Source organism: Macrosteles quadrilineatus, unplaced genomic scaffold (genome assembly GCF_028750875.1).
Source record: "Macrosteles quadrilineatus isolate MER2022 unplaced genomic scaffold, UCM_ALF_1.0 Scaffold_7__1_contigs__length_78375512, whole genome shotgun sequence".
In the NCBI taxonomy this organism is placed as follows: domain Eukaryota; kingdom Metazoa; phylum Arthropoda; class Insecta; order Hemiptera; family Cicadellidae; genus Macrosteles; species Macrosteles quadrilineatus.
In genome coordinates, this window is record NW_026542600.1 from 6,772,453 (window position 1) to 6,799,969 (window position 27,517).

General features: G+C 35.7%; 1 protein-coding gene across 3 annotated transcripts; it reads right to left on the minus strand.

Moving 5' to 3' along the window:
- On the minus strand, positions 1-27,517 carry LOC128998504 (dynein light chain 1, cytoplasmic). Of its 3 annotated transcripts, none has more exons than XM_054424666.1 (4): positions 27,376-27,517; positions 9,493-9,577; positions 4,310-4,427; positions 1-2,550 (listed from the first exon to the last, which is right to left on the minus strand). In XM_054424666.1, exons 3-4 carry the CDS (start codon positions 4,415-4,417, stop codon positions 2,389-2,391), a joined length of 270 nt encoding a protein of 89 aa, XP_054280641.1. In that variant the 5' UTR covers positions 4,418-4,427; positions 9,493-9,577; positions 27,376-27,517; the 3' UTR covers positions 1-2,388. The 3 variants fall into 3 exon arrangements, with proteins under 3 accessions (XP_054280641.1, XP_054280640.1, XP_054280643.1); XM_054424665.1 differs by having other exon boundaries at positions 9,475-9,577; positions 27,376-27,516; XM_054424668.1 differs by lacking the exon at positions 9,493-9,577 and having other exon boundaries at positions 27,376-27,507.

Sequence of the window (27,517 nt, forward strand, 5' to 3'; positions counted from 1 at the left end):
TGATATTTGAGACAAATCATTATTTTTAAATAGCAACAAAATAAAACATTCACATATGTTTTACATTAAATACAATATGGCCCAAATTTACATTGTAACTTTACGAGAATAAAGAATCAAATTCCTAAATACACCAACTTGGTTATTTATGCAATACATCGAGTTATGTAATACAACACCTTAAATAAGGTGAAACTATACACCAGATACCATAGTGACTTAAATATATACACTTCATTTTGATTGTTAATTTTCTAAATCTACTTCGCAACAATGAGAATTGATTAAAATCCTCATTATTGATCCTGGAGCGGTGGTAAGAAGGCATACAGCCAAGTTGCAGCAAACCCAAAAAAATATTTCAATCAAATTTTTGCAAATGGTTTTAATGATATATCTTTGCTGCTTTCAAAGAACTAACTGGGGAAAAGGCATTTTTAACTAGTTTGACAATCTAATTCTGTGCAGTTAACTGCTATGCTTGGAGTCAGGTTTGCTGCAACTAAACCTGTCACAAAAAAAAAGAATCCTTGCTTTTAACAACACATAACGAATATGAAAACACAAACCTTATACTTGTAAAGATCACTTATTATATTTAACAAGAATAATATTAAACACCATATTGTATTTCGTGTAATGGTATCATACATCAACCAACTGAGGCAGAGTAAAAGTTCAGGTTTCTTTTTGTTGAATTGGTACAGTATTTTAAGTTTTTAGAAACAAGTCTTGGCACTGGTTTCCCCAGTATGTTTAATATTCTTTTGCGTATCTATCGGCTTCTGGCCTCAAGTAAGCTACCTGAACTCTATTCCTTTCCACAAAAGAATCCTGTCACATGGTGATGTCTCTTTCCAGAGCAGACTGTAAATTTAGCTTATCAATAATAATAATGATTTTGTTCAAAGCTCATGTAATACAGAATTTTGTTAATAGTACTTTACTGATAATACTTTGGTGAGTATAGACATTACGTATTAAATAATTAATATTAGTTTAATGAAAACATGTACACATTTATGGTTAAACTGTAAGAATTAACTCAATGAAAGTCTTTTCGGATATTCATTTCAGGAAAATAAAGATAAATTATTCTAGTCCAAAAGCTTTAACAATACTATGAATGAGTGAGTTTTAAGATGAATATTACTAAGTGATTTAGAACAGAATCTAATTATACTTATACGCAAATATCACTAGGTATAGTTGATGACTGACTACTTCGCAGTTTAAGCTGTGATCTCATGAAATATTTGCAGCTTATTTACTAAATGCCTAAATCACAGAAACTAAAGCCAGAACTAAACAAGGTTTAATTACAAAGTATGTAGGTTATACTCATATTGCTAAGTAGAAATAAAAATCCATAGTAATCACATGAACGCAACTTAAGATCAGTAAGCGATTAAACTTATGAGTTAAACAGGAGATAAATCATAAACATCTTACTTCAACACCGATAATAGAACTTATATTACAACAAAAATAAATAAACTACTTCGAGAGATTTAAAATTATGTACAAATTATGTCCACTGTAATAATAAGCGGAAAGCCCTCACCTCAGGGCATTTTAAAAGGGGTTCAGTGAAACTTTATACTCTGGGTTTGTCAAATTATGTTTATGTTGTACTGAAAATGCCTTTAACAATAAAATACCTAAAAAAAAACACAAGTTCTCACATACCATTTTATTTGTTACACAGTAGAACGATTGAAACAACTTAAGACCTATACAAAAATAGAGGCAAACTCCTTAAAAGCTACAGGTATTGTGATTACAATAGAAACGAACAACAAACATCGGAATCACTAGGAGAATATGATTTGGCCGACTAAAGTGTACGATGAGCAATGTAGTGAACTTTGATAATCCACCCAACAACAGAAGAACCGCTTTGACAATAGTTAGATGGTCCCTTAAAAACATTTCAAATCGTAAGCACTAATTTATAACGTGTCGAATGAGTACTATCTAAAATCTAATTACCAAGAGCTCGAGTGTTTGTGTTAGCAATACAAATTTGGGCATATTTCATAGTAACAGTATAATAGTTATCAATTAGATATCTTCATCGATTCTAAACACAAAACAAATAAACTTATGTAACAGCCTTGTATGCTACCCGGAGGGCGATTTGAAAAAAGATAAACCCTCGATCACATTAAAAATCCATCGCATCATTCTGTATCAAAGATGTTGCACATCTCTTTTAGAAATATTAATGAAACGCTCCTCATTTGCGGCGTGGATTCTGTTACAAAAAAGTTAAAAAATTAAATTAAAAATACGTTCCAATCGATAGCAGATGACAGAGGAAGATAACATTAAACACTTTGCGACATGTTACACTTAACAATGTGACGAGGGTTTCCGTTGAGGCGTTTAACCGCTCTTGAAGAGCAGAATGGCAACTTGACCTAGGTAAAAATATATGAAGTGTCTTGTCTCGTGTGTGACGTAGCTGCCGAAGTTGCGGCCGACGATACAATGCCATGTTGGGTTGTATTTCTTGTCAAACTCCTTCTTTATGTATGCCGCTATGTCCTAGAAAAAATTAAAATAATTACCACTTAGCTGTAAATATTTAAGATTTGAACAAAAGTATGTTCACTGAATAAAATACAAAGATCCATAACCATAAAGCTTTGACCAATTGACAATGTAAACTTTGATGTAAGGCCAATAATTAATATCATTAATAATAATATTAATTATTGTTCATTAATATTTAAAAAATATTTAGTAAAAAAAAATTTCGGAGACTATCCTGGTAATTAAATAATCCAGTCAAAAGAGATACATTAGAACCATGTTGATTTTAAATAGGCATAAACGATTTTCTTTTCTTTTTTTGGATTGGAGACATTAAGGATTCTCTATTTTTATTTATACTTGTTTTATTTTTACACATGACCTTAGAAATAAAAAGCACACAGTATTGTAAACATCATTACAATACCAGATTAAAATATAAATTCCAATACCAGTACCCAAATCATTCTTAGACTTTATTTTGAATGTCCCCCAAATATGAGGACCAAGTTTTACAAGCATCAGTTTAAACCGTTAAAAATGCACGGTTTAAATAAATCAGTAATAAGTTTGCTTATTAACAAAGCATATTACAGTGTACTTGAATTCCTACTAGATAATCTGCGATCGACTCACATGTAGGCTACAGATATTTATAAGAAAATTTTCACTTTTTGGTTAGTTATGATTAAATGTATTTTGTTTTGACATTATTGACGAGCAACCTGTTAACACCTAAAAAAATTCTGTAGGCCCATCATTGATGAGTTTTGGCGCAAAGAATTAGGATAAGGATTTTCTAGGGAATTTGTATATTCTGTGTAGACCTTAAGCATTGTAGGCCTAACTTAATTAAGTAGGCTATTCCTTAATATATGTGATTTTTCAGTCAACGGAAAACCCTCAATTTAAGCATCCCTACTGAGCAGATTGTACACAAGTTAACAGGTAAGTTTATTAGGACCTCCTTAATTTATTCTCTACCACTATATATAGTTTGTATGTTACAATACAAATACAAGTGTTCAAGTTATGTCTTGGTTACATAACATAGAATAGGTAACATATCCTAAACAGGATTGAAGATAATTATGACATTTCAAACTTAAAAAAACATAGTGGTAGTGAATTAGCATATAAGATTTGTTTATTGTAGGCTATTCACAATCACAATTAGTCTCTTTTTTACAAAACATCATAATTTTCAAGATTAGCATAAGTGAGCTTGTTTTGATTTTTTAAACTATATTTAGTTTAAGAAAGTCTGGTTGGGTCAAGTTTTGTTTGAGAAAGTTTGGTTAGGGCAAGTTTTCTTCCATCAAGATACTGTAGATTACCTAGCTGAACTCAACCTTCTATCTTACCATGACGGAGAGACGACTTTTACTTATTGGGGAGAGTGCAAACAATCACTTCTTAAAATGGCTTTAACATTTTGTTAGAGGCCTATTTATCAATTATGATTTGAGATTTTACTGTTTTCCCTCTCCAATTAAATGGTAGCCCATTTCTATAGAAGGCCTACAATTATACCACAATATTATAGGCCTATAAGCTTAATATATACTATTACCAGTTATTTTTAAACGTGTGAGAAAAATGCCAGGGACCTGTGTAGTCGGCTAACTAAGGTAACAGATGACTGAAAAGACTTTATGCAAAATAATAAAATGCAAAGAGAATTGAATTTTGTATGATAAATTATGAGGAAAAGATTTGTACTGGGTACATTCAACGCATTAGGATATGATTCAAGCTTAACAGAATTTACCTTTTCAATGTTGTATTTTTCCAAAGCTTGAGTTGCGCAGTCAACAGAGTCCTGCTGCATTTCTTCTGACATGTCAGCATTCTTAATAACAGCTTTGCGGTCAGACATATTGAACGTGCTGAAAAAAAGGATGAGGTTAGAACAAATACATATATGTTTCCGTAAATAAATAAATATGAGTAAAAACTTTAAAAAATAATATGATAATCAATATGAGTTAAATTTACTTATTTTCAGACAACAACATCACAGAATAAAATATGTGCTTAAAATAATGAATAAAGATTTGCTCTGAAAAGACAAAGAGTATTGTAAGGACTTGGGTTTAAAAAGCTGGCCCAGGGCATGTAAAAAAGGGAAAGCAATGATTCTGCTAGTATAACTGCCAGTTTCTGGGGACCGTAAGAAAATTATCTCTAAGAATTACTAGGCTTACTTCCCCCTTTCATTTTCTCTGGTTGATTTTGTTAGGGGCTGTTTTCATAAACATAAAAATCCAAATTATTCAAACCAGTTTTAAGTGGACACAAGCACACACACATAGGTAAGAAAAAAATTACAGAACACCTGATTTAATAAACCTATTGTATGATCAGACACATCTCTTAACTCCCACCAAGCTCAGCCAACTTTAACCTTCTTCATGAGTGTCACCACAGCCACCTCTAATACAAGGCCGCGGCGAGTGAAAAGCGGCAACGTCGCATCAGTGTCTTGGCGTTCGGTCGTTTTACCATTACAGTGAATGGAGGAGTCGCGTACTCTACGTACATAATCGCGTTTCTACTACCTTTAATCATTAGTAATGACATTAAACTTCTTACTACAGCATGCCAGATAGATGTGATGTTCCTGGATGCAAGAATTATTACGATAGCTCAATTAAAAAATGAATAATACATACAGTGTTCTAAGATTCTACTTGATCCACCGCGTAAGCAACAATTGCTTTCTGCTATTCTTCGATCAAATTAGACATCTTAAAAATATTCTCGTTTTTGTGTGAAACATTTTTCACGAACATGAGCTTAGATTAAATTTGTAAAAAATGTAAGAATAAGACAATGACGCGTATAAATATAGACGCGAGAAGCAAGTTTTAGGTAGTAATACCGTACTATTTCCTTATTTATTTGTCTATCTTATTGATAAATGCTGTTGTTAAGTGATTGAAATAACTTAAATAAATGCAACTTCAAAGAAATAAGCCGGTGTTTCTGTTAAGTAGGCCTACTAGTAAAAAAATATGTAACCTACTGCACCTAACAATAAAAGCATCATAGTCTCCGTATCCAGTCTGAATGTTGATGTGATAAAAAATTCTATTAATATTGTGGAAAGCCATATGGAGGCCTAGCTTCTGAAATCGTTTACAAAATGGCAAACGTTTTTCTTAGTAATTATTCAAAGAAAATAAATTATTTAGTCAGTATGCCTTCAAAATGAAAACTTCAAATTTTGTTGTCGCTAACTTATGTTTTCCTCAGGTAGACTAAAACATAATATTCCTATTAAAAATTTAAAATTAATTTTATCTGAACAAATTGTTAGATGTTAGTCTCTACAAATCCCAAAGTCTCTACAAATATTGAAGTGGCAATAAGTTGGTCCTACTGTATAACCATTCTTGGTATAGTAGCTTTATTTTGTAAAATTTAAGCACAGTCTGTCTAGTAGTTTTTACTATGTTGAATAACACACATATATACAGACACCATGAGATTGTTATATAATAGTGTAGATTATCAAATTAACAAAGGAAATATTTAAAGTTCATCTATTTCCACATTCATACGATAAATGCAACCAAAAACATTATGTTTGTATATTTTTAGTTTTAGACGTATTGCGGTATGTTGAAATTTTTCACTAAATAAACAACCTAGATTACAATTTTGTATATTTTACCATACCTTAAAATCTACTAAAATATGTTATTACGTATTTAAATACTTTCATTCATTGATACAGAGCAGCAATACTCTCATTGATGTTCATAGCCTAGCGCGTGTGAAGACGGACGCAGAGGGGGTGTGATTGCGGCGTTGCCAGTTCGAACGTCGCGGCCTTGTATTAGAGGTGGCTGTGGTGTCACGCAAGACCTGACCTGACGGAGATGGGGTTTGAACACTGGGCATGGAGACAGCGACTTAGACCGCTCGGCCACTGATCAAAGTAAACAATCTACTGCAAGAACCACATGTGGCATAGCTCACAGCTATTTTTGCGAATTTCCTATAGTAAAGAAGCTGATGGTAGTCTTATGGAATACCCTGATCCGAGACCAATTAAATTTTTCATTGAATGAGTTCGCGAACCAGCAAGATCGGGTCATGGGGATGGGGTAATATGGGGTTTTTAAATGTTCAAAGACTTTTACACCAGCCATCATGTAACAATAAAAAAACAAATAATTTTGTAGGCCCTATATTGAAGTGTTGTAAAATTAAACGTTACGGATAAAATATTCAAAAACTGCACATTTAAGACTTTTATGTTATTCATATGGCGAAAAATAAATACTAGTAGTTTGCTTGTTTAAGGATGTATGTTGATCAAAATTGGCTAATTTATTGATTTAATCTTTTAAAAACTGTTTACCTTTCCCTGTAGCAGCCAACCTAGGTAACTACTCGTTAGATCTAATGTTATTTAAATAGGGAATAAAAATATCAATTTTTCTGGAAAATATTAGTAAAAAAACCAACCAGACAAGTTAAAATAAGTCTGCATAATTGCTGCATTGGGGGTATTGTTAAATTATACAAGCCTAGATAATTAATTGTAAGTGGAAGTTTGTTCATGTTAGTCTCGCATTAGAACGCAAACATGTAGTAACTCCCTATTATACGGTGTGTAAATTAATTATTGAAACAAATCTGTATTTTTTAAACCGAAATAGGTAGAAATACAGTAGAACTCCAATTATCCGAACTCTAATTAACCGAATCGCTTATTTTAACAATTTTAATAACGTAAAGCTACAGTAATAATAAGTTTCGCAAAATATCAAAGAATTGTTATTAAACAAATTTAGCCAGTGTGTAATTTTGGACTTTGATGGAACACTATTAACTTAAGAACATGTATAGAACACTTGTGCTATGAGCATTCTAAACTGTAAAAATGTTCAGATTTAATTTATTATTAATTAAAAGTTCATTTAGTACCGAAAATGAGGATTTTCTTGGAAATTCCCAGAATTCCTGTAAAACTCTGATTATCCGAATTTTGGATTATCCGAATGGGGTCTGGTCCCAATTGATTCGGATAGTCGGAGTTCTACTGTATTCTGTTTGTGGCGTTGATTGTTAGCAAAAGTTCCGTAATTTTTTACATCAAAAATATTTTTTTACCCCCCTAACAGGGTAGGGGGTGACTTATTTTTTTTCAAATCGAGGGCACCTGTTGTCTCTATTTTCTTCAAACTGGGGAACACGGTTTTGAATGTTTTGATAATTTTGGGGTGTGTTTTTCAGTCTTTCATTGTACTGAGACCTGTAATTATTATTAGGCATAGCCCTGTAATCATGAGACTGCTGTCTATAATTATCATTAGGATGTCTAAAAACCATCATTTCTGTATTTGTATGGATATCTGTAGTTGTTGTGGGATTCTTGGTCAGATTGGTGTCGTTGTCCACGACCGTACTCCAGAGGCTGTTGGGGGTTCCGGTGTAATCCGCCTCTGTTATTGTTGGGTCTTTCCTGCTTCTAGTGGGCAGTGTTGCTTGCTGATGGATCCTCACCCTCTCTGGTCCAGAGTTGTCAGGGCCTCTTTATTCCACTCTTCCACTCCATCTGGCTTAGCTTTTTCAGCCTGCGTTGCTTCTTTTTCCTGGTCCATTTCGTCACTCCAGTTTTCACTTTTTTGATTGGGCTTATTTTTGTCCAACAATTTTGAATGCTTAGTCTCGGTTTCGGGTACACTTGATGTCTCCTCAAAAATATCCTCTTCCACCTGAGTGTAAGTTTCAACCTTAGTCACTTTGGCTGGAGTTTCAGTATCTTCCACAAAAAACCCCCTACGGCGAGACCGCGGGGACCTCATTTGCTGCCATTGCAGTAGAAGCAGGGTTAAATTCTACTGCGTTGGGGGACAGCTTCTTTGGAGAAGATTTGAAGCCTTCGTCACTCTCAGGTAGCCTACTGATACTTCAGGTGTATTTTCTTTTTCCTCTGTTGGTGGTTGCAGCAATATATTTACATTTTCCTGAGTCTCTGTTGATCTGAGTGTCTGTCAGTTCCACTGTAGCTTCAAGCCGGGATTTCAAGGTGTCAATTTATCCGATTAAATGAGTGGTTTTTAATTTTAGACACTGGTTCTCTTTAGTAAGCATCTGAAATTGGTCGTCAGCACAATAAGGCACATTAATATGCAATATCAAGACTGGTTCAAACGCCCATCAACCATCCCAGGCCAGCGCAACTCACCCCCAGCTATGAGTCCCCAAAATTGGGCCCATATGGCTTCAGAGGATATGAATTAATGAAATGAAATGAAAAAGTGCTTTATTAAACGATAAGGTAATATGTACATCCAAAAAATATAACACTTTGAAACGATGATTGATAACAACCGTCTGTTTGGTTGACACAATCTTTGCCTTCTAAAATGAATACGAGTCTTTAAAAACATTTAGCACAAAAAGAAATTAACATTTTTTATACAATAAATATAATAGTAATAAAACACAATTATAGTACTCAATAGATAACAAAACATGATACAGAATTATTAAGGATATCAGATATAAGTAACCGAGTTTCAAGGTTTTTTGTTTTATTTACCTAAAATTTAGAAGTTAAACTCACTTATAAGTTCCCATCTATACTTCCAAGCTTCTCTAAGGTATTTGGTAAAGACACGCCAATCCTTCCCGTTAAGATACTGATAATATTCTACTTCACTCAAAATATTGCTTCCTAACCAAGACCTTCTAATATTACCCAAAATTGGACAGACGGCAATGAAATGAAATGTAGTTTTGTACTCTTCAAGATTACATAATGATCAAATAAAATTGTGTTTGGTCCAGGGTTTATAATTTAAATTTCTCAGCTCTGCCCTAGCTTTAATCGCCCAGGAAATTAGGATATGAATTAAACCCAGCCAGCTTACACACCTGATGGGACTGTTTACAACAACTATCCTAAGTACATACCGATTACCGTCCCTTCACCTGATGTGATGAGTGTCACCCCTCAACAGACGGGCATATCCCGAATCAGCAGATGTTTATCCCTCGTCCAGTGCCGCAACCTTCCCTGAAATTCCAATATAACGGTAAACTAAGCATTCGGAGTTGTTGGACCAGAATAAGCCTAATCAAAAAAGTAAAAACTGGAGTGATGAAATGGACAGGGAAAAAGAAAAAGGCTGAAGAAGCCAAGTCAGATGTGGTTGAAGAGTGGAATGAAGAGGCCCTGACAACTCCGGATCAGCCTCAAACATGGAGGAATGAGGAACCTTCAGCAATGAACACTGACCACTGAAACAAACAAAGATATAATAAACAAAGGTCAAACAACAACAGAGGCAGATTACACCGCAACCCCCAACAGCCTCTGGGATACGGTCGTGGTCAACGACAACAATCTGACCAAGAAACCCACAATAACTACAGATATCCATACAACTATAGAAATGAAGGTTTTTAGACATCCTAATGATAATTATAGACAGCAGTCTCATGATTACAGGGCTATGCCTAATAATAATTACATGCCTCGGTCAATGAGAGAATGAATAACATGACCCAAAAATATTAAAACATTCAAAACCGTGGTCTCTGGCTTGAAGAAAATAAAGACAACAAGGGTCCTTCATTTGAAGAAAATAAAGACAACAAGGGTCCTTGATTTGAAGAAAATAGAAGCAATAGGTGGGATAACCACAGTAACAGGTTTAGGGAATAAAACTGATTGTCATGAACAAGACAACTGTTCTGAAACTTATCCTCCGAGGCATAACAACGGCCCAAACATATAAAGATCATATCTAAAGGTTGTTGGACGCTGTGCTCATCTTGAAGTGAATGGCCCTGTTTATCTTTTATCTGGTAACCAAGGAATTCAGATTTGGTAAACCACGATATGAAGACCTTGTGTCTCCAATTTAAAGTGAAGAAGTTAGCAATGTCAAAAACACGCTGTGGGCTGGACAGGTTGGACTGGTCTACCAGGTGTTTTACAGTACTGACATTGAAATTCAGATCTACGACTTCAACGTGGGGAGAGTTCCAGAAGGAGAGGGCAACAAAGATGGTAATCCCTTTTTGCGTGTCAAGTACAGATAGTCAATGAATCTTGATGACATAGATAAAGAAACTGCTTTCCTAGTTCTCAGAATTGTTAACATTTTCATGAATGAAGGCTAAAAGCCTCAACGCAAAACATCATTTTTAAATATAATTCAGAAATGCTGAGAAAACTGTTGAAAATGTGTGTTTAAGGAACAAATATCCTAATTATGACTATGTGTACATCCTTATTGTGACCAAAACTGAAAAAGACACAGTCAAATTCTTAAATTTGGCTGTCGAGGATGCTGTTTATACCTTTACAGGTGTTTTTGAAAATTCAGCTGCATTGGGGGACAGCTTCTTTGGAGAGGATTTTAAGCCTTCGTCACTCTCAGGTACTATCTATTCCAGGTACTTTACTATTTCCTCTGTTGGTGGTTGCAGCAATATATTTACATTTTCCTGTGTCTCTGTTGTCTTGAGTTCCTCTGTAGCTTCACACCGGGATTTCAAGGTGTCACTTACTATGATTAAATATCAACTATGATTTTTTTAACTATAATTTTTATTTTCATACATGATTTCATCACATCAGGTGAAGGGACGGTAAGGTGAGGATAGTTGTTGTAAACCTGTTGCTGTGGTTATCTCACCTATTGCTTTTATTTTCATCAAATCGGGGCCCCTTGTTGTCTCTGTTTTCTTCAAATGAAGGACCCTTGTTGTCTTTATTTTCTTCAAGCCAGAGACCACGGTTTTGAATGTTTTAATATTTTTGGGTCATGTTATTCATTCTCTCATTGTACCGAGGCATGTAATTATTATTAGGCATAGCCCTGTAATCATGAGACTGCTGTCTATAATTATCATTAGGATGTCTAAAAACCATCATTTCTATAGTTGTATGGATATCTGTAGTTATTGTGGGTTTCTTGGTCAGATTGTTGTCGTTGACCACGACCGTATCCCAGAGGCTGTTGGGGGTTGCGGTGTAATCTGCCTCTGTTGTTGTTTGGCCTTTGTTTATTATATCTTTGTTTGTTTCAGTGGTCAGTGTTCATTGCTGAAGGTTCCTCATTCCTCCATGTTTGAGGCTGATCCGGAGTTGTCAGGGCATCTTCATTCCACTCTTCAACCACATCTGACTTGGCTTCTTCAGCCTTTTTCTTTTTCCCTGTCAATTTCATCAGTCCAGTTTTTACTTTTTTAATTAGGCTTACTTTGGTCCAACAACTCCGAATGCTTAGTTTACCTTTATATTAGAATTTCAGGGAAGGTTGCGGCACTGGACGAGGGATAAACATCTGCTGATTCGGGACATGCCCGTCTGTTGAGGGGTGACACTCATCACATCAGGTGAAGGGATGGTAATCGGTAGTACTTAGGATAGTTGTTGTAAACAGTCCCATCAGATGTGTAAGCTGACTAAGTTTAATTCATATCCTCTGAAGCCATATGGGCCCAATGTTGGTGACTCATGGCTGGGGGTCCAAACCTCTGCATGGGCTGGGAGGAGTTGCTCTGTCCCGGGATGGTTGATGGGCATTTGAACTGGTCTAAGGCATTCCTTTGATTGCATTCCAAATGCATCTTGTGTCTCGTCTTTTGCATGTTACCTGTATATCCTCTTGACTTCTTCCAGTTAAATAGCTCTTGAACCATTATGCAGTTTTCCCACCAATTCCAATTTTTCTCAACTTATTACACAGTTGCGTATGATCTAAGCAGTCAAATGCTTTGCTGAAATCAAGTAAAATTGTGGTTGGTATGTTTCCTTCTTCTAGATTATCTATTACATATTCAGTTAGCGCTATTATGGCAGATGTGGTTGATTTTCCCTGTACAAATCCATGTTGATGTGGTGTGAGCAGTTCATTGGATGATAGGTGTTGAAGTCTGTTTAGTACTATTTTTTTTCAAATACTTTGGAGAATGTGGAAATTAATGAAATTGGGCGGTAGTTCTTTGAGTCCAGATGGTTTCCTTTCTTGAATTTTGGGAATAACTCTGCAATTTTAAGCCCACTTGGGAAGATTCCTTCTTGGAAAGAACGGTTGATGATGTATGTTAACGGTCCAGCAAGTTCTTCTTTACATTTTTTTTAGTAGACTGGCGGATATATCATCTACTCCAGCAGATGTTTTATTTTTTAGGGTGTTGATCACTTGAGTCAGTTCCTGCTCGTTTGTTAACTGAAGAGACATCTCAGGTGTCTGACAGTGTACCTCTGTGATTTCAGCTGGCTGATTTTGGTTTTTGAAGCCATTTATTTCTACTGTGATTGATTGTTCTGATGTGTCTCGAGTCGGCTTTCTTTCTCTGTTGATGACCCTCCAGAGTGCTTTGGTTTTATCATCAGCTTGATGAATTTGGACTGCTGTGGCCTGTCGTTTTACTGTCTTCAGTTTCAGGTCATAATCTTTTTTCTTGTTTGACATTGTAATTTTGTCCTCTTCTGTTCCACTCAGTAGGTATTTGTTCAGAACCTGTAAAAATTCTTGCTTTAGTACCCACCATGGTTTGCTATAGGACGATTTCTGGTTTTTTTCTTTGACTTTACCATTGGGCAGGTTTGGTTAATAGCTCCTGCAATAATCTTGCTGAAGTTACGATAGGCGTCCTCTGGTTGATGTTCATTGAAGACACTTTCCCAGGTTTCTTGGGCAAGAATAGTTTTTAAGTTCATGACATTCCTTTGGTTGAATTTCCTAGAATAGAAGGTTTGATTCTGAGCTTCTGGGGCAGAGGTATTTATTTTGCAGAGCTGTGCTGTGTGGTCTGAGAGTCTGGCATTGAGAACGTCAACCTGAATATCATCATTGCCTAGGTTTGTGCAGACACAGTCAATTGAGCTTATTGTAGTAGGTGTTATTCTTGTAGGAGGCAGGAGGAGCCGTATCATATTGTGGCTAAGAAGAACTTCGTTAAGTTTTGTCATTTCAAGGTTTGGCTCCAAGCAATCTATATTGATATCAACTATGAGAATAACTTGATTTTTCCATGTTTGTGTTTTTTCTAGGGTTTCTGAGATGATATCCAAGGATGAGTATAGGTTTCCTTGGGTTCTGTAGATGCCAACAACCTTTAAGTTTTACCGGCCCTGTTTTATTTTCACAGATATTAGCTCACACTGTAGTTTGATGCTGAGGTTTGTTATATCTGTAGGTACAATGGTGTAATTAGCATTGTCAGTATTATAAACAACTACACCACCTTTTTGATAGTTGGCTCTGCTATATTCTGCAGTGAGTGTGTATCCTGGAATATGGGTATTCTGAATTTCTGCCTGCTTTAGGCCATGCTCAGTCACTACAAGGAGGTCAGGTTTAAGGTCCTCCAGCAGGTGTGTTAATCTTTCAATTTTATTTGAGAGTCTGTCCATGTTTTGGTGAAGTATTGTGAGTTGTTTTATCTGGTGTGGAGTTTTTATTACTTTATTTGGTTTTTGGCTTAATTTGTTACTATGCGTTGAAATATTCTGGGTTTGTAGCGCTGCTTTGTGTGCTGGGTCTGTTCTAAAAAATAACAACTGCCGGAAAAGGTAGAGGTAGAATGTTGTATTTTTCCCTTGTTGTCAATTTTTTTTAATTTAATTTGGTTTTTGAAGTTTCCTGTAGTGTATGGGACAGGGGGCTTGTAGGAACTTTGTTGTCTTCTGTATTTTTGTTGACATTCTTGAAAAAGTTATTGAAAAATTCTTCAATGGTTTCCCCTTCTTCTAGTCTGTGGGCAGTGGTTGGGGGTTGTTTACTGAAGATTGCCTTTGGCAGCATTGTCACTCCGCTCTTAGCTTCCATTTGTCTCTTCGCACCTGGTCCTGCCATCTTAGCTGAGGTCATCCTAGTGGTCATCTTCCCCAAGGGAGTTTTTCAGACACCATTCTTAGCGTAGAATATTCTTCTCTTATTTGTTTATTTGTACATTACAAATCTGATAATATCAAGAAATGGATTCATGTCGAAACTGCATTTTTTCATTGTAGTAGGTCCAGGAACTCATCTAAGGTGTATCCTGTAGATAATTTTGAAGTTCTTTCTTGAGGATTTTTCCAGTCAGAGTTTGGAAATTATTTGGTAACAGATTTTTCAGTTTGTGTCTGATGTATGAAGGAGTTTTCTCGAAGAGAGCTGTTCAATGTCGGAGAAGGATGCATCTTGCCGCATGTCTTGTATTGTAGTTGTGAACGTCTTGGTTTGTTTCGAGATTATAATTGTCAGCAGGAAGGGTTACTTGAAGGATGTAGAGTTAGGATGCCCAGCGTTTTGAATGCTTGCCTGCAACTCTCTCCTTGGTTCAGGTCAGCTAGAGCCCTTATTTTCGGGTAACAAGTACTCTGCTGAGATTACCAGCTGATGATGTGGGAGTCCACTAGTGCTTAGTATGTGATCTTGGCAGCCACTAGGTTGCTGGTCCATTTTAGTCTTCCTACCACACATACCTCAGTATTAATCTTTTTGCAGATATTATTGATATGTTCATTCCACGTGAGGTTTTTGTCTACAGTAACTCCTAGAAACTTTGTACTTGTTTGTTCCAAGATGTTTGGGATGTCGGGAATAGGATCATGTTTTGTGCTGAAGTTAATTTTGGTGGTTTTATTTGGGTTCAATACGAGGTCATTTGTTTTGCAGTAGTTCAGGGCCGTAGTTAGGGATGTAGTTACGATGGCATAAATGGCATCTGCTGTGGTGTTGTTTAGAACCAATGTAGTGTCATCATCATACATAATGCAAGTGGTTAATGGGTTTTGGATGTAGTCTGGAAAGCCTTGTTGCATGGACTGAGGGTTAGACCTGAATGTGGTGGTGCACTTGTCAACTGTGTTAGTTTATTGTGTCCCCACTACTTGTTGTTGTCCTTACAGGTAGCTTACAAACCACTTGTTTGTTACTTCTCTGACTCCTAGTTGTTGAAGCTTTTTTGTGACCCAGACAGAGACAGTCGAACTCCTTGCTGTAATCCAAGAAAAGGCCAACAATGTACTGTTAGTTGTCAATTTGTTCTACAGTATTATGTGTTCTATGGGGCTAATGATTGCTGGTTGATCTTCCCTTCAGGAATCCAATTTGATTGGGAGTGATTAAGTTATTTTGTCTATGAAAGTTTAGTAATCTATGAAGTGCAATTTTTTCAATTAGTTAGAGAATGTTGAGATAAGTGATGTTGGCCGGTAGTTTTACTGCATTTGAGCTGTACTCATCCACGCCGCTTTAAGTTTTGGTTTTGAGAGATTTAATAGTGTCAACAACTTTGTGAAAGTTGTGGGGCTTAGTGTCAAGGAATGATGGCAGGTCCATTTGTCTATGGGGTTTTGTTGGAGGTTTTGGAATGTTCCGTTTCGGTTTTAAGGTCTTTTTGGCTATTTGTGCGAAGGTGTTAAAAGTTTCAACAATGTCTTGTGGGTTTGTAATGATGCTGTTGTTGATTTCAAGTTTGCATTGACTTCCTCAACAGGATTTGGCTTTGCACTCCTTATTTATGACGTTCCATATGGTCTTTGTTTTGTTGTCAGCGTCAGTGATGTAGCTGGCATTGAGGTTTTGACGTAGCAGTCTTAGCTTTTTGTCATATGACTTCTTTTGAGCTATCATTGTTTCTCTGTCTTCATTGTTTTCAGTTATCTCAAATCTGTTGAGTGCTCTTATGTAGTCGTCCTTTAGTGATCGTACTTCAGGGTCATAGCTTAAGATGGGTCCCTGTTTCTTTCCCGTTTTTAAGTCTTTTTTTGGGCACGTAGCATTCAGAGCTGAGTTGATTATGTCGTGAAAAATGTTGTTGGCTGTTCCAGAGTCGGGCGCAAGAGATTTCTAGTGCCCATTTGTCTTTTGTCTGAAACTGGGCAGATCTGTGCCGTGTGGTCAGACAGTTCAATCTGGATAATGATGGCATTTGTGTCATTCTCTGTAATATTAGTGCAGATGCAGTTGATGGATGAGGCTGTTTCAAAGGTTAACCGAGTTGCTGGTAGTTTCAGTCGTCTGATGTGAGAAGTTAGTTTTTCTTCTAGAAGGACATTGTGGGGACTACAACATTGTCTTCTCTACACATGACCAGCCCATCTTAGTCTCCTACTTTTTATTTGTGCTACTATGTCTGGGTCTGTATAGATTTCCCTTAATTCATTGTTTGGTCTGATCCTCTACACCCCATTTTTGTTGATGGGACTGTAGATAGTTCTTAATATTTTGTTTTCAGAATCAATTATTTTCTTTTAGTTGTTCTTCGTCAGTAAGAATGAATTTTACCCGGTATGTACTGTGGATAATTGCTGTAAACAGTCAGGTGTGTAAGCTGGCTGGGTATAATTCATATCCTTTGGAGGGTGGCTATTGCTCTCTTTTCGTGATTTGAATCAATTGATGGGAATTTGTAACTAGTTTTTACTGATTGAGACTGGTGGGGTGTGACTGTGGAATAATGGAAAAGTGGTAGGTACAGGCGAGGGTTGGGACAGGGAAATATATAATGAAATAACTATAAGGTTGAGTCATTCAAAAGGACTGTAACTGTCTTTTTTAAAGGAAAAGTTTTACCCATTGGTTGATCGTGCCCATTGCCGTAAACACCCTAAGCCAGCTTTGATGAGCTTTGATAAACTAATTTATAACATGAAAACCTTATAACTAAAACCACAATCTGAAAATGTAAAAATTGCGTTGAAGAAACCAACATTTAAATTCCAAAACTAAATCCTGAAACCCCTGGTATTTCCCCAAAATCCCTAACTAAGGTTAAACTACATCATAATTACTATTTGGTCACCTAATAATTAAATAGCTTATCAACTTAAATAACTGAAGGATAGCCGAAAGGCTGTGCTGACTACTCGTTGGTTGAGGTGGACAAGAGTAAGACGAGTAGGTTAGCGCTTTTTGGACATTTCGTTCTACTGCACTTGACAGTTGTTGTTTGGTTGTAGCCAGACCGAAAGTGACTTCGGCTAGTACATTCTGCTTGCGCGCCGGACATTAACATATAACGGTGACACGAACAGCACAACCCCTTCGGCCAAAAAGAATGCGCTTGGGCTAGGTGGGGTGAATAGGTTACCAGGGTTCCAGATTCTAGTGCAGGTGAATTTCCCTAAAACAACAAAACTTTAACTGCAAAGTTGCAGCGCCTACCCACATTTGACACCAGGAGTTTTGTTTCGCGCATTTGAAAAATCGGAACGCGGCGGTGCTGGAGTTGCAAAAACCGATTGGTATCATTTGGGTTACGGCTCATATCCGCTCAGAATAAGTGAAACCTTAGGGCTCCCAACGCGCTGGCACCTCCGCTTGAGTTTTTAATTGTCCTTCCGTTGGAGGTCAAGACCTGTTTTATTTGTCAGCGATCGGGCTCCTCCCCCCTTAGAAAAAAAATAATGATTTGAGGCCTTAAGGACTCTCACTTGGTTTCTGCCCTAAAAAAAAAATGACTGGGTTGATGACCCAACAAAAGAGGGGGAAACTGCACACACAATTTGTTTTTAATTTAATTTTTTTTATTTTTTATTTTTTTATTTTTTTTATTTTTTTTTATTTATTTTTTTTTTTTACTGTGCAGTAATTTTATGTTGTTTTGAATTACATAAAGGGACTAATTTTACAACAAATACATACAATAAATAAAAAATACAATAATAAATATTGATTTGTCCTCAAATATTGTTTTACCCAAAAATAAAATACAATAATATATTTATTTATTTATTGCAAACGGCGATAAACCAATACAAACATATTACAAATATGATGGCGTTGAAAACTTGTCCAGTTTCAAAGTTTGATTTATCCATACTGTATTAATTTATCAATTCGAAAATAACTACATCCAACAAACAATCAGATTTTCAAATTAAGTTCAGTGAAGGCAACATTGTGGTTGTAACATTTTATTTTTCAAAAAGCAATAACAGATGAAAAATAACAGACTTTGAAAAAAGAATAATAATAACTTATAAACTTTGACAAAAAAGATAACAATAATAGACTTCAACAAATACAGTGAAACCTTGATAAGAAGACCCTTAATAACAAGTCACTCTTGATAACAAGTGTATTTTTCAAATCCCCTTGAATTTATTTTACCTTTTAAACGCATTTTAATGCAAAACTTAATTAAAAGTCTACCTTAATAACCAGAATTATTTTATAATCCCCATGTTATTCTTGTTATCAAGGTTGTACAGTAGTAACAAGAACAAGATGACAACAAAGCCTATAATGACATCATTCAATAATAAGATACAGTAACAATTACTTTCAACAAGAATAAAACCATAGAAATAATGAAAATACTGTAACAACAATATAATCAAATCAAAATCTCCTTTATTCATGAATGTACAAGTACAAAGAATAGAGTCAGTGAGTACTTATTGTCTATTCACAATATTTTAAATTGTAAAATTCCTCAAAGGAATAAATTGCTTTTTCTACTAGGTAATTTTTTATTTTAAAGTAAAATTTCCTACTATTACATTCATTTTTTATATCTTTTGGTAAAACAATTATATATCTAAGGCCTCTATACATTGTGTTTTTTTTATAAAATTCTAAATTATGTCTGTTTTGTATAACATATTGTGCATTTCTGGTATTATATCTATTACTGGTAGGCCTACTTAGTTCTAATAACAGGTATAACAGCTTAATAACAGTATACAGCAATATATTAACAATTACAATGACCATGAATTAACAACAGATTAAATTTACTGCTTTTTTCTTAAAAGTTTCGATGGTGCAACCAAAAAAGTCCAAGTCAGCGCAAACCTCATTCCCAACTCTCATAATCCTTGGTATTGTGCTCTGGTAAGTATAGTTTGTTGATATGAACAGCTGCTGTCGGCGAGCATTATGGGGGACGTTGAAATCCAATTGATGAAGGATCTCAAGACAGACGATCTGGTTGTTTACTATCTTTAAAAGGAATAGCAGGTCAAGTAGCACTCTTCGGGCAGATAATGATGGAAGGTTCAGACGGTGTGCCATTTCATTCAAGTCCACATCCCAATAACGTTGCTCCTGTTTAGCCCAACCAGCTGCAAGAATCTTTTCTCATTATCAGATTCAAACCTTGTCTTAACATCAGAACTTTTTCTCTCAGGAACATAATGAACCAAGACGTTACAAGCTCGTTTGGAGCAATCATTAAACTCTTCAAGAATTTCTTCTGACCCAATCGTAGTTCTATTACCCTCAAATTTATCCAACCTCTCTTCGATGACATCGAGTCTATCTTCCTTAGCCTTTAACCAAAGTTCCATTTCACTAAGCTTTTCATTTAAACTGGCTAGGTTATTATTTATGAGGGCAATTCCATCAGTAACGGCCAATATCTCATCCTTAGAGACCAAGTTCAAAATTATTTCCAACATTACACCCAGATGAGATGATAACATATTAAATAGGTTGTTGTCAACATATTAATGTAGATTGTGGCTACTTAATTCACCACTACAAGAAAACTTGATGTAGGTAGTACGATATGAGAAAGGTGAAGATCTCTAGAAGGCTGTGTCAGATATTCGTGCGTAGATTCCTCTATGGACGTGGTTGTATGTTCCGTCTGCATGCATCCAATTTCCAAATGATACCGGAATTTTGAGGTTATGTATCAGCAGATCGTAGCCTATTAGTCACAGTAGGTAAATAAGTTTGTGTTAATTTATTAGGGCGGTGGCAGGGTTACATACAGTTTACATAGACCTTCTTATAAGTTCAAAATTTTTTCAAACCTTACACCCAGTTGAGATAATAACATATTAAATGGATTGTTGTCTCCCGACTCGCAGTCTGCGCGGAAACACTGCCAAACTTTATTGGTGTCATTTGGAAGTTTACTATATTCCGCTTCGGACATTCTAATACATTTTTTATGGAACCACCTCGTACATTTGCTTTTGCATTGAATTCCCTTTTCATCGTCCAGCACCTTCTTAATGCAGCACGGAAAAGCCATTTGTCTCAGAATGTCTAAGAACGCTTCAACAGTGGCTACTCAATTCACCACTAAAAGACCACTTGATATAGTAGGATATGAGAAAGGTGTGATATAGTAGGATATGAGAAAGGTGAAGATCTGTAGAAGGCTGTGTCAGATATTCGTGCGTAGATTCCTCTATGGTCTGTGTATGTTTCGTCTGCACGCATCCAATCTCCGAATGATTGCCGGAATTTTGAGGTTATGTGTCAGCAGATTGCGGCCTATTAGTCACAGTAGGTGAATAAGATTGGTCTGGTGTTAATTTTCTTACTGTGCAAACTAAACATTCATTTCCGCTATCACTAATAATAACAATAATTCTAATAAATACATATTTATAAAATTTTACAAAATTTAGTTATTTGTTGAAGTCTATTATTGAGCTGTTTTCATTGCTTGTTAGTACAGTGAAACCTTGATAAGAAGACCCTTAATAACAAGTCACTCTTGATAACAAGTGTATTTTTCATATCACCTTGAATTTATTTTACCTCTAAACACATGTTAATGCAAACCTCAATAAGAAGTCAACCTTAATAACCAGACTTATTTTATAATTCCCATTATGTCTTGTTATCAAGGTTCAACTGTAATACTATTTATTTATTAATTGTTATTTACATGGGATTTGGATTTAACTATCAGTGGTTTTTGACAATTTAACTATGCATGTTAACTCTCAATGGAACATTAGGACACTCAAAGAACCGTGGTGTAAAAAATACAATAATAACAAATAATAATAATTATTATTATAATAATAAATACAATAATTTTACAATAGAATAAATTTTAGTGGTGAAACCAAGTGATTGTCATTAAAAATATTAATTTTACCCCAAAAGATAAAAAATACAATACATTTTACAATACAATAAATTTTGATTTTACCCCAAAAATACTGTAGGCTGACCGATCGCTGACGATGTGGTCTTTTTGGGTGATCAGTCCGGCGAGACTGACCAATGTGGACTCGGACGTACCACACCAGGTGCCATGGAACCCTACTTAAATCTGAAGTGGAGGAAAACGGTCTGCAGCAATTCCCTACTAATAACTGATATTACTGATAGACTGAAAGAGTAAAAAAAAAAATAAAATAAAAGTAAAGTCAAACAGTAAGGTTACATTACTTTTACATTTAATACTGTACATTTAAAATTGTTCAAAAGGTGAAAACCCAAACGTACTCGTATCTCTTGTGCAACGAGGTGACGAAGAAGCTTTACCTGATTATAAGCGGAGAGGAATAGTGTAGGCTAGCCTATCCAAAGGAAGGTGAAACCTTAGACTCACATCCCTCCGTTCACACCAGGCAAGAGAAGGAAAAGAGTAAAGAAAAGCTTAACCTAATATCACTAGGTGCATAGGTACAATGGGCAACGATCACTTTCAGGGTGTTACCTTTGGCATTGAAAAGGCATGATGACTGTTTACAGTAGGCCTAATTAAAATATCCCCGATATAAAGAAATAACTTGAGGGCAAAAAGTTTGTCTCCAATCTTAAGAGTAAGAGCCTCATGAATGAAAAGCCCTACTATAGTTTGTGTGGGTTTTTCAAAGAAAATTATGATAGCTCGAGACCATTAGCCATGCCATTTGAGAGACACTGCTAACTTAATCTCAGAAGTTGTGTAAATATGTAAACATTAATTATTTCCAGACAAAGCTTATCAAGCGCAAACTGGTCTCGAGCAAAGGAGGAGGTAATAATGTGTCTCAAGCAAAGGAGGAGGTAATAATGTGTCTCAAGCAAAGGAGGAGGTAATAAGGTAACCACTCATGTTGGTTTAGTGGATTCAATATTTCAAATATTTCAGTTGCACATTCTGTCAAATTTATGAAGAAAATGGTAGGCCTAATTGTGTCACTTTTACACCATAAACTGGAGAACAATCGGAGGGCAGGGAAACTTATTAGTGTGATTTTTCATCAAGAGAGATGTTCTCCAATAGCTGCTCCACTTTATCAGCAAAACTGGGAACTACTTAGAACAGCCAATGCACTCTGTATTAGGTATGTATATTTGTCTACAGTGCGGTATGGTTTAAAGGGATCAGATGAAATTCGTGTGACAGGCTCCATGATATATATAAATTATTTGTACGCAGCTTATTCAGTACAAAAAGCTAAGGAAAGGGCAATTGGTAACCACTCATTTTGGTTTGGTGGATCCAAATATTTCAGTTACACAGTCTGTCGAATTTATGGAGAAAATGGTGGTTGGGTCACTTTCTTCAATCGCTTTTCTTCGTGGTATTTCCATCCGACGTGGTCGTAGAGAAATTAATATTATACCCTAGAGGGATCAGATGAAATTCCTGGGACAAGCACCATGATAGGACGGATAAAGGTGGATTAGATCTCTTCCACTCTCATCATAATGAAGAAACTGATGCTTACTATTGCAAAGAAAATCAAAGCTTATTATTCTGTTCCAAATCAGATCATTTATTATCATGGACATTTTCATGCATTGACTTTGTCAGTGGAGCAGAACATGAAATTTCTGTTGTACAAATTCCTTTCAACTACAGAGGTAAGTATGAATCTGTTGTAAAATTCCTTTCAACTACAGTGTTAAGTACCTATGAGTCTGTTGTACGAATTCCTTTAAACAAGCCTACAGTGTTAACAAACACAGTATAATAAAAACACAAATAGACTTTATAGAAGTAAATCCAAAAGTGTGTACACTTTTAATTTTTCATTCGACCATCAAGTGTTGTTTTGGGAGAAATCGATAGAAAGGAAGTACTGCTCGAACAAAGCCAGGGATTGCTCGAAGATGTTTCCAAGTCAGTTCGACACTAATATGTTCGATACCACAACTCTTTCTCCAATGCCCAACGGTTAACAGTGTTTCAATGAGACTCATCATTGACAAAGAGGTTCCAGTTACTTAGAGTAGATTCCAAAATCTTTTGAATATTCTGATGATGACAAATACATCCAAAGAAGAAACATTCAAGCATGGAACAATTCAGTGTAAATATACACATTTCTGTGTCAGCAAAGTCCTATATGAACAGGGAACTCACAAGTGAAGAACTATTTAACAGAAGATGAAATACCACCTCAGGAGGAGTCAAGAGATGAGATTGTGCCACCTTCAACTAAGTACCGTTCTCAATAGGCCGTCTCAATTTACCAAAATCAATTCTTAACGTATAATAACAAAATTTAATTGAAATTATATGATGGACGCATTAATCAGGAAACGAGTTAGATGTTTAAAAACATAACATTGTTTTTAATTTTAATTTTCAGTAGAATTCACCATTTTTTAGACCTTTATAAAAGTGACCTGATGGTGTATTTGTAGTTGATAAGGCAAATATTTGTAAAAAAATATAAAAACTTACATTTAAGCAGCTATGTCAAGGTTAGCAATGTATAATTTAACACTTTGTTTATTATTGGGTCAATTAAGTATGTATTTTAACAAAATAATATTTTTTATTTTTCAATTTCTCTCTCAATTTGATATTTACAGTGGACTCCCTCTAATCCGGACTCCTCGGGACCGAGGCCAGTACGGATAACGGTTTTTCCGGTTAAACCGACTTCCCCAAAATCTCATTAAAACGGACCGTTTAAATACATACTCTATACAGTATTTGACTTAAAATTAGGATTGTATTTGACACATAATCACTGGTCTCAAATCTTTTCTACGAGAACAGTCATTCCAGTAGGCCTACTTCCTGCCGATCTAGTTCGGTTAAACCGATGTGCTGATAAAAATTATCTGGATAAAGAGATATCACTTCTACCAAGTGTGGTCCAGTTAAACCAATGTCCGGTTAAAAGGTGTCCAGAGGGAGTATAAGAGGGAGTCTACTGTACCCATGAATAAACAAATAAATATAAATTAGGCCTAATAAAAATAAATTTGGAAAAACCTGTGAATACAGTGATGTTTCAGATGAAATTACCAAAGCAGCTCCTGCTCACTACTTCATCACAAGGTACGCTGCAAGCTACTAGAATGCCAACAGCACTTGAGTTTCTTGTAACAGGCTGATCATGGCATTGCTGAAAAACTCATGGGAAAGTGGCGACTTTGAAGGGTGTTTTTGAACCGTCCAAAGAAGGAAAGGTGTTTCAAGGAGAACATTTTTAATAGGCCTTGGTACTAAATCAGGGTTTTCCCTGACCGTACCAACCCTGTAGATCCTCAAACTGGCGGGGTGAAACTATAATAGTCGCTGTAGGTGGTTTTTGTCGGGCAGTGACCATAATGGTCGTGTTTTGCAAAGGTTTTGGTTAACTCCAAATAAATGGTTAAAAACGATTGTAAAATGGAATGATTCTTATAGGTACTGTTAGAAAGATAAGATTTTAAAATTGCACTTTGTTACATAGAATATTATTTACCTACGACCGTTTTTTAAAGTAGCCATTTCAGTTCAGTTCTTAGAATTGAAAAGTTTCACTTTACAGCTGTTTACTTTCATATCCGCATAGTTTCATTTCAAATCCGCATAGTTTGCTCATATCCACACAGGTAATGGACCAATGAGGTTCAAGTATTGAGAGAAAAGAATTAAAATTGTAATGCTTCGAACGTCAACTAATCAGCTGATCAGCTGATCAGTTGACCAATTTAATTGTTCATCCGACTTGTTCATGTTGATACTCGAGTATTCTTAATTAAGTTGGTGGAAGTCCGAAAATAAATTAAATATTTGCCGAATTGTACCTGATACAGTATTATTTATGGTAAGAATGCTGCTAGCAATGTAATATTTAACGAAGTTTAACAAACACGTAATTACAGGAAATCTGCTGATTATACAACAAGTCGTTGCATCACTTTCAGTGGCAATGACAATACACGAAAACACAACCTCTCTAAAAAGTTATCATTAGTGATTGTTAGTAATTAAATCCAGATTGATAGTACCGGTAATTAAAAAACGGTCCTAGGTAAAGTAGAGTACGCAACTCGCGTTAATAGTCTTTACGACACTCGTAGAAGTTTTTAAGGCACTCGCCAAGGCTCGTGCCTTAAATTTTCTACTCGTGTCGTAAAGACTCACTTAACGCAATCGTTGCGTAAACTACTATTCCTTTACAGAAATTTGAACATTTAACTTACATTTCTTGAGAAAAAATATTTAGCTTTTGTTTAAAATTGTATTGCAAAAGTGTGGTATTTGCCATTTATTTGTTTTCAGGTCATTTAACTTACTAAAACCAAATGGCAATTGAAATATTTTTGCATGTCTATGTAGGGAAATACATTTTGTATAGGTTATCTTGAATTTAAAATGAAGAATTTTTTGTTTATGCCGCAAAGTTTTACTTTCAAACTTTAAAATGTAAAAAACCAACTAGGTTTAAAAAATTAAATAATTTTTAATCATTTAAACCTAATGCCAAAACATAATGTTCTAAATATTTCAATTCTGTTGGTCTTGCAAACCCCCAAAACTGCCTTGCCACTACAGAGTTCGCCCATTGCCAGTTGGAGGGTTTGGAGGGTTTAAGTCAGGCAACAGTTATCAATGATACGGTTTGAGTTACAATATGTAGGCCTAGCCTACAAATTTAAATAACTTATACCCTAGGCCATGTAGTCTTAATTACACCTCCCTTATACAGCGTGTTGTGGCGGTTGTGTTATCATAAATATGCAGGACTTTCCTCGTTTCGTTATGAATCGAGCTATGTTACCACATGAGTTATACTTTCGCACGCCAAATCGCCTACAAGTAGGTCAGGTTGTTGACCGGAGCGTGCGCATCACCCGTACACCTAACCTGGGGTATTTGGCCTGATGAATATCTCATATGGCATAGTTCGATTCATAACAAAACGAGGAAATTGCTAAGTCAAAGATACCTATTTATGATAACCCAACCTAACATAACCGCCACAGCGCACTGTATAAGTACCTACTTGGCAGATTATAGCGGCAGCGACACATTCAACTAAATTATTGCTGCCTTCTGGGAAGCATAACTCAAAAGCCACTAATCGTAACCATGTCAAATTTAAACAGTAAGTCAATTAAACATATCTTTAAATGTTCCTCCCAATTAACTGATGAAGGCCTAAGTTTAGGCCTAGTTATTTTTGGTCTCCAGTAAAACAATATCTTTATAATACGTGACCACTGGATGATACCAAAGTACTATGCTCCTCGTGTAGGAGTTTTAAAGACTGAACTAAGTTTAGGCCTAGGCTCAGGCCTGAACCAAATAGGCCTAACTTAAGTTACCCTAGTTCCTAGGTATATTTTCCTACACCTTTCATTTCCTAGACCTACATTTTACTACCCTACACCTACAAGCACCTCAAATTATTTCATATTTCCAAGAAACAATCTAGGCCTAGGTCTATGTAGGCCTATCCTACAGGCCATGATATTAATTTATAGACCTACAAGGCCTAAATTAAGTTAGCCGGTTGTAAAACATTATTGCAGATTAAATCAAGCGACCACTAACTTCACATCACAATTGTATAAATTTGCAAATTTAAATAATGCAGCCTAGGCTAGGTAAAGTTCAAGTCAAACCTCAGATTTCTGCTGATTTTAATTGATGCCAAAATATCCATCCCTGCCGTCATACTGATGAATGTAATGTTAGGACATCCATAACTGAAGCCAAATTCTTTAGAATGAAGCAGCAATCGATTATGACATATCATATTACCCTACTGGGACATAAGATTATTGAACATCAGGCTTAACCCCTACGCAGGTACAGAATGGTACGAGGGGACCACGCTAGTATTGACAGTTAGTTGTCTTTCCACTAAGTAAAAATGTATATTAATTAATTTCGTTAGTATTCTCTAGGGTGAATATAACAGCGATATCTTATAATACTTACAATTTGTTTAATAATTTCAGGTTTGATGCCGGCCTCGAACTGTTTCACGGGATCTCTCCTCTTGTCTTGTTAGAAGAACGAACAGCGAACAGCGAACGGGCGAGGAAGGAGCAAGAGTTCTAAAAGCTACCGATTCAAGTAA

What these genes read in the sequence shown, in the direction of transcription:
- LOC128998504 (XM_054424666.1), bottom strand. Translation starts at nt 4,417, where the DNA reads ATGTCTGACCGCAAAGCTGTTATTAAGAATGCTGACATGTCAGAAGAA. An exon ending in AAAAATACAACATTGAAAAG is followed by an intron (nt 2,551 to 4,309) that starts GTAAATTCTGTT and finishes AATTTTTTCTAG; the next exon opens with GACATAGCGGCATACATAAA.